This window comes from Notamacropus eugenii, chromosome 4 (assembly GCF_028372415.1).
Source record: "Notamacropus eugenii isolate mMacEug1 chromosome 4, mMacEug1.pri_v2, whole genome shotgun sequence".
Lineage (NCBI taxonomy): Eukaryota > Metazoa > Chordata > Mammalia > Diprotodontia > Macropodidae > Notamacropus > Notamacropus eugenii.
Window position 1 is genome coordinate 212,026,281 of NC_092875.1, and position 12,752 is coordinate 212,039,032.

Genomic DNA, 12,752 nt, shown 5'->3' on the forward strand with positions numbered 1-12,752 from the left:
TATGTATTTGATTAGAAAAATCAACAATTCATCGATGCAGTGACAATTTAAACCAATTTTTTTGGATGGGTGGATGCTTCCTTCTACTTATCCTTATCATTTTAGCCAAGATTTTATAGATAAACTATGTTGGACTTATACCTTAAAGATATGATATACTTTAATAATGACATGTGAATCTAAAATGAAGAAATGAATAATCAGTGTGCTAAAGGACAATTATTGAAATAATCAACAACTAATAAAGGAATGACAACTTTTGATATTTTGGTTTATACCATAAACTTTATACCTATATTGCAGCTAATAATAATCACATCTAGCAGTTTGTCTCCAAAAGTGGACTGATAAAGGGATTTTTGAGATTTTTGTTATGTAAGAAATTGAGAAAATTGACAATAATTGCTATAATATCTCCCAGGATAGAATCATAATAAAAGACTAACAGTTCCTGTCCAGAAATTAGAGAGTGGTTAGTTGATGAAACTAGTAAAGCAGTAAAAATATGTTAACATGACAGAGCTATACCATTTAATAGAAATATTGCAAAAAAAAAACCTGTATAGAAATCTAGAAATTCATATAGATAAATTAAAATAGACATAAAAACATAAAGTGATATGACATGCTTTTATAAGAATTGAGATCTTACTGAACTGGGAAACAAACATGGATTGTTGAAAATTAAGAAGCAGTATTTCCAAATATTCCCTACTCACTGGAAAAATTTCTTGTTGGAATGCCATTGACCTACACAATCCATACTTTACATAAATTCAGATGAGATTTATCTGTTGTGAAATAAAATAATTAACATATCATTTTACATTTTTCTACCCATCTTTTCAAAACATTTCAGTGTATTCTAGTAGTACTGTTTTTATGAGTTTGAAGAATTTTCAATGAGAAACTTTCTTTACCAGTGCAGATTGATACCTTTTCCGCAACTTAGAATTTGAGAGAGTTGCTTGAAGAGGCTGAGAAATGAATTGATTTTGTCAGGGTTGAACAGATGGAGTGTATCCGACTCAAGATTGGAACCTAGGTTGATGTAACTCTGAACACAGTTATCTATTCATTATGTCATGTGCATTGCATATAGCTAGACATCACTGTGACCTTTGTTTCATATGTTACAGGTAAAATTGTACTTGCACATGTACTGCAGGCATATGATTTTGGAATTAACATGAAAGAAAAAATTCAGTTGTGAACTCTGTATTTCTTTTTAGGTTGGAACCAATTAGCATATTTTCATAATTATCTTCAAATAATGCAAATATGAATACTTTCGAACACTTGTAAAATATCTGTTTTCACTAATTGAAACCTAGGCATAGCATATACAAGTAATTGAGATAAATACAATTGGAGTGGCACAAGTAAAAACTGTAGGGATTCAGAATAAGGAGAGAACACAAGTAGCTAGGGTGATGAGAGAACACATCAACCATCAGGTAGTATTAAAGCCAAGCTCTGAAGGATTTAGTAGACTGAGGAATGGGGGGATAGCATTTTAGTGACAGAAAATGGCATGAATAAGACCATGAAAGAAAAAAGATTTGAGAGGGGATAAGTCAGTAACCATATGTGATCATTGCAAGATGTGTACTAATGAGTAGAGGGAGAAAAGAATTAAATAATTGTGAACATCAAATGTGAAAAATGTTGAATGTTTGGTAATGGGTATGTTCTCCTGTCTCTAAGCAATTAGGAAACATTGGTTACTTCTGAGTTTCTGGATCATCATCTCACTTGTATTGCTATTCAGTAGTTCAGTTTTGTCCAATTCTTCATGACTCCATGAACCAGAGCACACCAGGCCCTTCTATCCTCCATTATCTGTCAAGGTTTGTCCAAGTTCATGTTCATAATTTCCAAAAGACTATCTTAACATCTCATCCTCTACTGTCTCTTTTCCTTTTTATTTTCAATTTCTTCCAATATCAGGGTCTTTTCCAATGGGTCCCATCTTCTTATTATGTGGCCTGAATATTTAAGCTTCAGTTTAAGTATTTGACCTTCCAATGAATAGTACGAATTAATTTCTTTAAGTGTTGACTAATTTGATCTCCTTGTTTTCCAAGGGATTCTCAGACCGCTTCTTCAGCACAACAATTTTGGCAGCATCGATTCTGTGGTGCTCAGCTTTCTTTATAGTCTCACAGCCATGCATTACTACTGGGGAAAAAACACACAGTTTTAACCACATAGATATTTGTTGGCAAGGTGATGTCTCTGCTGTTTAGTACACTGTCCAAATTTGTGAAAGCTATTTCATTTCTGCTAAGGAATTCTTGCCTATAGTCGTATACATAATGATTACCTGAATTAAATCCACTCGTTCCCATCCATTAAAGTTCAATGACTCCCAAGATGCCAATGTTTTATCTTTCCATCTCCTGTTTGATCATATCCAGTTTACCTTGCCTCATAGATATTATATTCCAGATTGTCATACAATATTGAGGTTTATAGCATCAGTCTTTGTTTTCATCACCAGATGCACCCGCAGCTTCCTTTTGGCTTTGGCCCAGCAGTTTCATTAGTGCTGGAGAGACTTGTAGTTACCCTTTCCTCTTCCCCAGTAACATTTTGGACACCTTCCAACCTGAGGAGCTCATCTTCCAATGTCATCTCTTTTATCACTTTAGTACTATCCATAGGGATTTCCTGGCAAAGATCCTGGAATAGTTTGCCATTCTTTTCTCCAGTGAATCACCTTTTGTTAGAACTCTCCACTATGACCTGTCCATCTTGGGTAACCCTTCATGGTATAACTTATAGGTTCATTGACCTATGCAAGCCTCTGTGCCATGAAGGACAAGGCAGCAATCCAGGAGGGGATTCATCTAATACCAATGAGTAAAATGGATTAGAGTCAAGAGAGCTTGAAAACAAGGGTGATAAGTTGCTAACACACTGCCTGATACCATTTTTCATTTCTTATATTTATCCTCAGTGCTTAGCACGGTGTCTGGCAGATAACAAGTACTTAATTTATGCGTTTATCATATTGAATTGAATTTTGACAAAAGGCAAAAGACCATGTATGCGATATTAAGGGCTGGAAGTAAGGTGGTGGCAATGAAATAGGAAGGAATACAAACTTCTTCAGAAGAGGTACTGTTCTGTTTTTGTCTTATACCCAGTTGTTAACATGATGTTTTTCACATAGTATATCTATTTTATTTTAATTTGGAATTTAAGGGACATATAGAATGATATTGTAAAATAATTTTACATGACATCTGTTGAACATGGAATGAAATAATGGAGAGAAGTCACAAAAGAAACTTCTCCTGGTCCCCTAATACATATTTTTAATATTTAGGTGTTGTATTTTCCATGTAAAATGTAAATTCTTTGTGGGTTAGTAATTTTTAAAAATTTGACATTTTACTTCAAAAACTGTCATGTTACATTGCATGTAATAGGGATATAATAAATACTTGTTAGATAAAACCAGATTATTTATAGAAAAAGGAAAGTTAAGTGGAGAAGGTGATTGGAGGAGAGGGAACAGATATTGAGAGTAAATGAACAGTTTGTTTTTTGATGTTGAATTTGAAGTGTTAGTGGGATGTTAAAATAAAAAGATTCAATAGGCATTTAGAAATCCAAGACTGAAACTCAAGGGGAAAATAGTGCCTCAACATAAAAAGAAAATGAATCATTTTCATAGAGTTGATCATTGAACCCTTAAGAAAAGAACAAAAAAATCACGAAGTGAGGTAACTAAAAATGTTAAAATTCTAGCTTTGAGGACTGCCCACAGTCAGGTGCTGAATTAGAATGGAACAAATCAAGAAGCTATTAAAACAGAGGTCGTCAGAGAGGTAAAAGAAGAAACCCAAAATTGCAGAGTCAGGACAAGCCAGGGATGAGACAATTTCAAAAAGCAGAATAGATGGCTGACAATATTACATGTTAATGGAAGGTTAAAGATAATTTCTTGAAAAAAAAAAACAAAGAATTTTGCAATGCTTAATAGAGAAATTTTAGCAAGTAGTAGATAGCACAAAGGATACAAAATGTATTTAGTGGTAAGAAAGTAAAAGCAGTCAGTATAAGATTTTTGAATGAATTCTTATAGTAAAGAACAAAAGGTTGAAGCATTGCAAGGTTTTGTGTTGTGTTTGCTTGTGTGTGTGTGTGCGTTGGTTTATTGTTATATTTTTGATAAGGAGTCTTAAGCATGATTATAGGTAGAGGGCAAGGGACCAGAGGAGAGGAAGATTTTGAAGATGAAAAAGACAATAAATAATTGATGGAGCCAGGACATTTATTCCAAAGAAGATTGGTGGAAAGTTAGCTCGGGAAGCGGAGGAAAAGGACTTTGGAAAATGGAAACAAATATGACTAAATGGATAAAGATTCAGACCAAAAAGAGCATATGGAAGAGAAGTTGAAGTATTTTCAAATGCTACCAGAGCATTCCTAAAAATCTGTAACGTGGTTAATTTTCTTTTTCAGCTATTTAATGGAAATAAATAATTTCAGAAAAAATTATCTAGTTTGACTATGTCTTTAAAAATCAACTAATGGGAATGTCATAAGTACAAGAACTAGTATTTTTTTTTTTTTAACTAGCATGTGAAAAAAAAGTCTGTAGCTTTTGTCTAATGGGCAGCTAGGTGGTGCAGTGTATAGAGTATTGTGCCTAGAGTCAGAAGACCTGAGTTCAAATTTGTCCTCAGGCAATTACTAGTTGTCTGACCCTGGGAAAGTCACTTAATATTATTTGACTCGGTTTCCTTACCTATAAAATGAACTTGAGAAGGAAATAGCAAATCATTTTATCATCTCTGACAAGAAAACCCAAATGGGGTCGTGAAGAGCCGCACATGACTGAACAATAACTAGTTCTTGTCTAAAATTGTTTTTATTAACATTTGCACTATACAGAAATTCATACAATTGCCTGATGAATACTTATTGAAATCTTGAATGAAGTACTAACATCTGTTAAAAGGGGGTAAAATTATAGAGATTTAAAAAAATTCCTTTGGGCAAGCTCTTTCTTTCTTAGTCACAAAAAGTTTGAAAATACTTCATTTCAGAAGTATTTCTACTACGCAAATGTGGTTTTAATTTCTATATGTTAAAACATAGTTCAACACCTGGCATTCAGTTGATCATTACTACATTTATGTGTTGTGAGGAAAACAGGGTAAATAAACTCACCTTTTAAGAATCATACATCAGAATTGTAAAGAACTTCACATGCTATTTTGTTTAACCTTTTCCCAAACCTAGCCAAACATTCAGACTGAACAAAGATCCTCTCTATAACAAACCCAATGACCAATGGTCATCCAATAGTGGTTTGAAAAACTTCCATGAAGGGTGGAGCCTATTACAATTTAAAGTAGGTTACATTTTGTAATGTCCCTAATCAATTAATACATTTTTTCTTTAAAATCCTCACCATTGCATTTCTAACTCTTTTTCTTTTTTTTTTTTTTTTTACCAGTTGTGCCCTCAGGGGCCAAGCAGAATAAATTTCAAATCTCCTTCTCATGACAACCCTTCAAATTATTGAAGACAGTTTTCATAATCCCACTGTCTTCTTGAGACTAAACATTCCTTATTCCTTCAAGTCACCTTTATATATTGTGATCTGAGGCCCTTTTCTTCCTTCACCATTCTGATTGCCCTACTCTGAATGCCCTCCAGACCTAAGGACTCTTGCTAAAATGTGATGCACAGAACTGAACATCATATTATAGATGTGAGTTGATCACGAAAGGTTTCAAACCCATTAGCCTCTAGCTTCTCCAATATCTACTTTTTGAAGTTACTCCTAAATTGTTTTCTCCTACACTACTGGGCTTATCATTTACAATATAGATAGGTACTTATAATGCCTGTAAATTCTTTGAACCTTCTCTTTTTGTCATATTTCTCTTTTTGATAATGGCTGTGATCAGCAGGCAGATGGCAGAGGATGTATTCTCTGGTTCACACAAGGGAGTACAGATTTTTAAATGAATTGCCCAGTGAATCAGCAGAATACCTAAGATGCATATATGTCATGGACAGTACTGAAACCTCCTCACTTAGTCACTCTGAGTTTCAATTCATAAGGTATTTGCAACATTTTAATCTATGTAATCTCCAGATCAGTGTGGATTTCAGAAAAAAAATAATTAGAAAATCAATATTCATCCCAATATCATTACTCTGATTTCTGTTACTCCTACCATATAGACATGACAGAGTTGTATATAACAAACAATCTGACTGGACAAAAGAAAGCATCAGGGTAAAGTGTAAACATATATTCTTATTAATGGGTTTCTCTAAGAATGTTCTTTTTGTCTCTGTAGAGGCCAGCTATGAAATAAGACCAAACAGTTCTCTGAGACATCCAAGAGAAAGACCATTTCAAGAAATGTAGGAAAGTGGCAGAGGGAAGCTTTTTTTACTTCTAAACCCAAGATGATGCTTAACTTGTCCTTTTTCATAAGCAAAAGAGAAAATAACCCATTAGATTTGTTTACTGTTATCAATTCTTCCCCCCAAGGAGCACTTAGAATTTCCTTGTGGAAATTTGGAATCCTCCTGAGAAAACCACTCCTCCTTAGAATGTTATCTACCAGAATACATCTGCTTGCTTTTCCTTTTGAGTGTGTTGAGCACAGTCATGATCTGAATATCAGATCTGCAGGGCAAATCAGAGGTGCATCAAAAAATTAAAATTAAACAAGATTAGTAAATAATGCTTTCTCACCTCATCTTTTTCAGCTGCCCCCAGACAATGCATTGAACTTTACTTTGATGAAAAGTACTCTATTGAACCTTCTTGGGAGTGTAAATTTGATCATATTGAAGTGCGAGATGGACCTTTTGGCTTTTCTCCAATCATTGGACGTTTCTGTGGACAGCAAAATCCACCTGTAATAAAATCCAGTGGAAGGTTTTTGTGGATTAAATTTTTTGCTGATGGAGAGCTGGAATCTATGGGATTTTCAGCTAGATACAATTTCACAACTGGTAAGTAGATATTTTCCTTTTTTCCCCCAATGAATACTTATTCATGGGTTTCATAATGATAACATATTCTTTTGTCAGATTGATATATTTTTTGAAAAATATTACTATTTAATTTTAAATGCACTTTTTGCTTATTTACTTCATAAAGTATGGTAAAGTAAAACAAATGACTTCCTTTTAGTATATCAGGAAAGCAATTAATTCAATTGACTTTCATTATTCCAAAACTCATATTTTGAAGAAAATTATATGCCCAAGAAAAACTAATTATGTACAGAAGCACTGAGAAGTTGAATGTTGTTTGTAGCACTGTAAAATATATCCATCAGAATGATCGGGGGGGGGGAAATACTTAGATAAAAAGTATAATTGTTCTGAAAATTATGTCAATTCAACTTTTTAATCTTGTATGAATCTAAATAAAGAAAACTAGTCTCCTTTTTGAAAAAGACAAATTTCTAAGAGTCTTGCAAAAGGCAGTTAGATTTATCAGTCAATTAAATATTTTTCTGAAAGATCTGAAAGACATTATCATTAATTATGCAATTATGTAGCCTATGTCAATGTGTTATTTAGCCTACATATTTAGTATGTTTCTAAACATATTTAAACATATTTGCAAACATTTATTTAGCCTACATATTTAGTATGTTAGTGAACATATTTAATATGTTTTGCTTACTTGAAGGATTTAATTTGAAATATATTTATAATACACACATACACACATACACATACATGTATTTGTATGTGTATTATTGCAGAAGTATTGCACTGTAGTGATTTGGGATTTGATAAAATTATATTGTATGGTTTGTTATATGAACCCATATTATAAAAAGAGATATGTTGATCATCATTGGCATAATTTTTCAGCATGTGCCTCATTATTCGTACAGGTTATATTGGGTAAAATAGTAGAATTTGAAATTGGAAAAGTTGATCAAGGGAGTATTACATGTTCCAAACAAATTAATAGAATCACTTAAAAATAATAGCACAGAGTGCACAAGGATGGTACATTAGTTGCTTCCATCAATTTAAAGTTTATGTTAGAACAAGTTAGATATGGATTTTGTGAAAGTTATTGACTTTATAACATAAGTCCTTCTTTGCCTCTGACTCCTTGAAGTTTATAGGAAATTGCTTTAATTTTAGAAGAAACATTATGATTAGTTTATCATGGCATGAAAAGTTGGTATGAAAATGAAATTTCTGATAGTAATTTTCCCCTTTGATATATTGCTTTTCTCTTTCAAAAAGTAGTTATTATTCCCACCTGTGTAAACTGGTATGAACTGATTTTAACTATGAGAAAAAGTCACAAAAAGTCTATATTGGTTTATCTGCCAGATTAGTATTTGTAGGTATATAAAACAGAATATGCCTTCCTACTACTGCAAGTAAACCTCAAAGAGTACTAAAGTGTTATCTCATCCTCTCTACTTTATTTTAAATATATATATGTATATATTTTTTCCCCCTTGTCCCAAGTTTGGTGACCAAGGCATTAGTCATTGCAATATACAGTCTTGCCTTTCAAGGTGAGAGTGGACACTGCTGAATTTTTCTGACAAATATAATCTTTCAGTGACCAGGTTATTTCTTTTTAACCATTTGTGATCCCTTTATTTAAACTATTTCATACCTCACTGTCTTTCTTCCACAAAAGGTGGCATTGTGAGGTGTAGACAAGAGGCTGCAGGAAATTGAGGTTGAGTGCATTTGTCAGTCTGAGATACATACGCGCATATATGTTTATGTATATATCAGGAAGCATATCAATCATAGTAATGGAATAGCCAATTAGTTGGCTATTAATAGTTGAATAATAATAAATAATAGGCAATATTCATATAGTGATTATTTTGTGCCATGCATTCTGCTGAGTCTTTTACAAATATTATTTCATTTGATCATCACAACAACCCTAGGAGGTAGGTGCTATTTTCATCCTCATTTTACAGATGAAGAAACTAGGACAAACAGAGATCAAATGATTTTCACAAGGTCCCACAGCTAGTTGGTGTCTGAGGCTGGAGCTGAACACAAGTTTTCCTGACTCTAGGTCCAGTGTCCCACTTTCTACAGTGTCATCTAGCTGCCTAATAAACCATAATGTGTGTATATGTACATATGCATGCATGTATGTAAACATACTCATATTCAGTAAGTAATTTGTTTATGTATGTATATATTAGATGAAGATCTTAGTGAGTATGTATATATACTACACACACCCACACATATACACACAGTCTCACCTATATGTTTTCACATTACTGATTCTATAAGCATTGTCATTCATACAACCATGTCATACAATTTTCTCCCCAAATTATTTTTTCTATAATTCTTCTGCTAATCTACTGTAGTATTTCTAGGAAGGAAGCTATGCTCTAAAAAGAAGTTGCCAACAGAGTGACTTCATGCATTAGGTTAGTAGGTAATATACACTTTTTCCACTCTCTGAAATTAGGTGTGAATTGGTATCTCCACAGCAAAAAGACTTTGATCCCTAAACCAGGTGAGTTTGAAGCTGGGAAAGTATACTGTCTTTGAGCCAAGAAAGAAGTATATAGATGCAAGGCTAGAATATACTTTGACAGATTTGTATAAAAATGGACACTATCAGCAAGTAAACATGATCAGATTTTCTTTTTTTGTTCCTTTGGTACAAGAGGATATGTTATTAAATACATACTTTATTGACTGTGTGTGTGTGTGTGTGTGTGTGTGTGTGTGTGTTTATGTATGTGTGCAAAGTGTCTGTGTTGAGGGAGTGGAATTTATAAGTTTATTTTGGGAGGTAGGTGGCACAGAAGATAGTTTACTAGACCTGGGGTCAGGAAAGTCTGAGTTCAAATCCAGCCACAGATACTGTATAATCCTGTGCAAGCCTCTTATCTTTATTCTTCCTCAGTTTCTTCTTCTGTAAAATGAAGATAGCAATCACATCTACTTCTCAGGGTTTTCATGAATATAAAATGATTTTTTTTGTAAAGGCACTCTGCAAAACTTAAAGTGGTATATAAATGTTGCTGCTCCTACTTCTGCTGCTTCTCCTGCTGCTGCTGAGAGTGGTAGAGAGATGTGAGTCTCAAAGTCAAGTCCCTGGAGAAGTTACTGGTGGTAGCTGCCTGTGTTTTTAGCATCCCAATAAATCTTTACTAATATTATCTATGAGAGAAATTTGTGATATACAGTAGGAGGTTTTTCTAGTACAGTAGTGCAGGAAAATAATTTAACTGTAAGACAATTGCATATTTTATATATATTGCTGGCATCATCCTGGTTTCATTTAACCAAAAGAAAGTTTGAATTCATGTTGAGAAATACACAATAAAACATGAACAAATGATTGAGTTCTTTCATGGAGACTTGTAGCAAGAATCAGGTTTTGGAGTGAGGCTGTACAGGTTTAAGTATCTATTTCAAACCTAAGAAAAGACTTGAATTTGGATTACTATATCTGATACAATCAAGGAGTAGGACTTAACAAACTCTAAGGTATCTGCCAGATTTACACTTAGATGACTCTCTGATTTTACAAAATATTAAATTGTATAAAGGACTAGGCTACCCAAAAGATTCATTTTGGAATAAGGTAGACTTTCTTTCTGAACCAACATTCACAACATATTTAAAATGTGTGTACATATGTGTATATATAATATGTGTATAATATGTATATATAATGTATGTATGTATATATATATATGTATACATACATATACACACATATCTAAAAATCAGATAGAATATAATGATGAGATAATAATGTGAATTCATAATGGAAGCAGAGAAGTGTATCATGAAAGAACTTTGACCTGGGCATCAGGAGAACTTCATTCTGCATCTAGCTCTGTTACAAACAAACTGGGGAAACTGGAGTTTTCTTAGTCTTGATTTCTCTATCTATAAAAGAGAGATAGAGGGAAATGAGCTCAATGTTCTTTTTCAGGTATAATTATAATAATAATAACAATTTTATATAGTGCTTATTGTATGTCAGGCGGTGTGCTATGTACTAAGCAATTTTTGTCTCATTTGATCCTCACAACAAACCGGGGAAGTAGGTGTTATTATCCCCATTTTACAGATGAGAAAACTGAGGTCAACAGAAGTTAAGTTACTTGTCCAGAGTCACACAGCTAGTAAGTGTCTAAAGTCAGATTTGAACCGAAATCTTCCTGACTCCAGGCCAAGGGTTCTATCCAATGTGCCACCTAACAATCTTATGATTCTGTGACCCTTCCTTTTCTTTGGGTCCTGTTCTGTTTGAACATGAGAAAATTCTTGCAAGGGAATTATATGCTTCCAGTGTCATCACCCTGATATCCAGCACAGATAGGAAAACGTTTTACTTTATCCATTAAAAAAAGTCACACAGGTTTGCTAAGAGGTTTCCTGGCTTAGTTTTAAGAAAGCGAGTTTTTGATGCTACAAATGAGACAGGTTTTGAAACATTTGGAGAAAATGAAGTGGTGGGGATACTTAGGGAGAGTATCTAGAAAAATTAGGATTTCATTACTAAATACTAAATCCCAGATAAGGAAACTCTTTTTGCCAAGGCAGGATGAGACCTTCTCTGCAACTGATAATCTTAGAAAAATCCTTGGAGCACTGAGAGACTAAATGATTTGCCCAGGGTCCCACAATAGCAAATGTTAAAGGGTAAACATTAATCCAGGCCTTCTTGGCTTTGAGATTAGCTCTTTATGTACTCCACCATGTAGGAACTCAGTAAGTGCTTATTTACTGATTGACAGAAAATTTTCTTGGCTCCTAATTCAGTGCTATCCATTCTAAAATTCTGCCTTTGTGGATAATTATTCATAAGAAAATACACATAGATTTCATGAAAGCTGAAAGAATGCTAAAATTCCAAAGGAAAATAGAAACATATTATGATTATTTGTATAATAAGAAATTAAGTTATTTTTCACAAGAAAGAGAAAATTAGATTAAAAACACATATAGAAACTTTGTAATTGTTAAGTGTTCCAATCTGTTGGTAATATAAGTTATTCAATTTCAATCTAATTCTATAAATGGGGCAGCTAGGTAGTGCAGTGGATAGAACACCAGTGCAGGAGTCAGGAAGACCTGAGTTCAAATCTCACCTCAGACACTTGACACTCAGTAGCTGTGTGACCTTGGGCAAGTCACTTAACCCCAACTGCCTCATCCTGGGTCATCTCCAGTCATCCTGATGAATATCTGGTCACTGGATTCAGAGGCCTCTGGAGGAGAAGTGATGCTGGTGACCTGCACATCCCTCCCTCTCTCAAAACAAAAGTCAAGTGCAAATCATATCACTATTTCTCTGATGGCATGGTCTTCTTCAGCAACTAAGGATAAACACACAATTCTATAAACATTTATTAAGTGCCTACTATGTATAAAGCACCCAACTGGGTACTGGGGATATAAAAAAATAAAAAATAGGATAAAATAAAATTCTTTGCCCTTGAGGAGCTTACATTTTACAGAAAGTGGGGGGAGGACACAGGAGAGGTGGTACACAATGAAAATATGCAAAACAGATAAGATCACTTGAAAAGGGAGAGATATGGACCATTTGATATGGTTTTATGATGGTTTTATGAAGGAGATGAAACTTAAGATTAGGATTGCAAGTAGCAGAGATGAGAAGAAAGTAAATTCCCTGGATATGGAGTCAGTGGCTGGAGAATCTAATTCAGGAAGGAGCTAGTAGTCCAGTTTGCGATGGATATAGAATACCCAAT

At 33.8% G+C, this 12,752-nt stretch overlaps 1 protein-coding gene across 4 annotated transcripts in view; it reads left to right on the forward strand.

Moving 5' to 3' along the window:
* NETO1 (neuropilin and tolloid like 1) overlaps window positions 1-12,752 on the forward strand; it is a 232,294-nt gene that overhangs the window by 16,861 nt on the left and 202,681 nt on the right. For all 4 annotated transcript variants that reach the window (XR_011965997.1, XM_072604106.1, XM_072604107.1 and 1 more), the window contains exon 4: window positions 6,751-6,999. Coding sequence is in view for 3 of the 4 variants with exons in the window: in XM_072604106.1 (XP_072460207.1) it covers window positions 6,751-6,999 (249 nt within the window). In the remaining variant the exon portion in view is untranslated. The remainder of the gene's footprint in view (window positions 1-6,750; window positions 7,000-12,752) is intronic.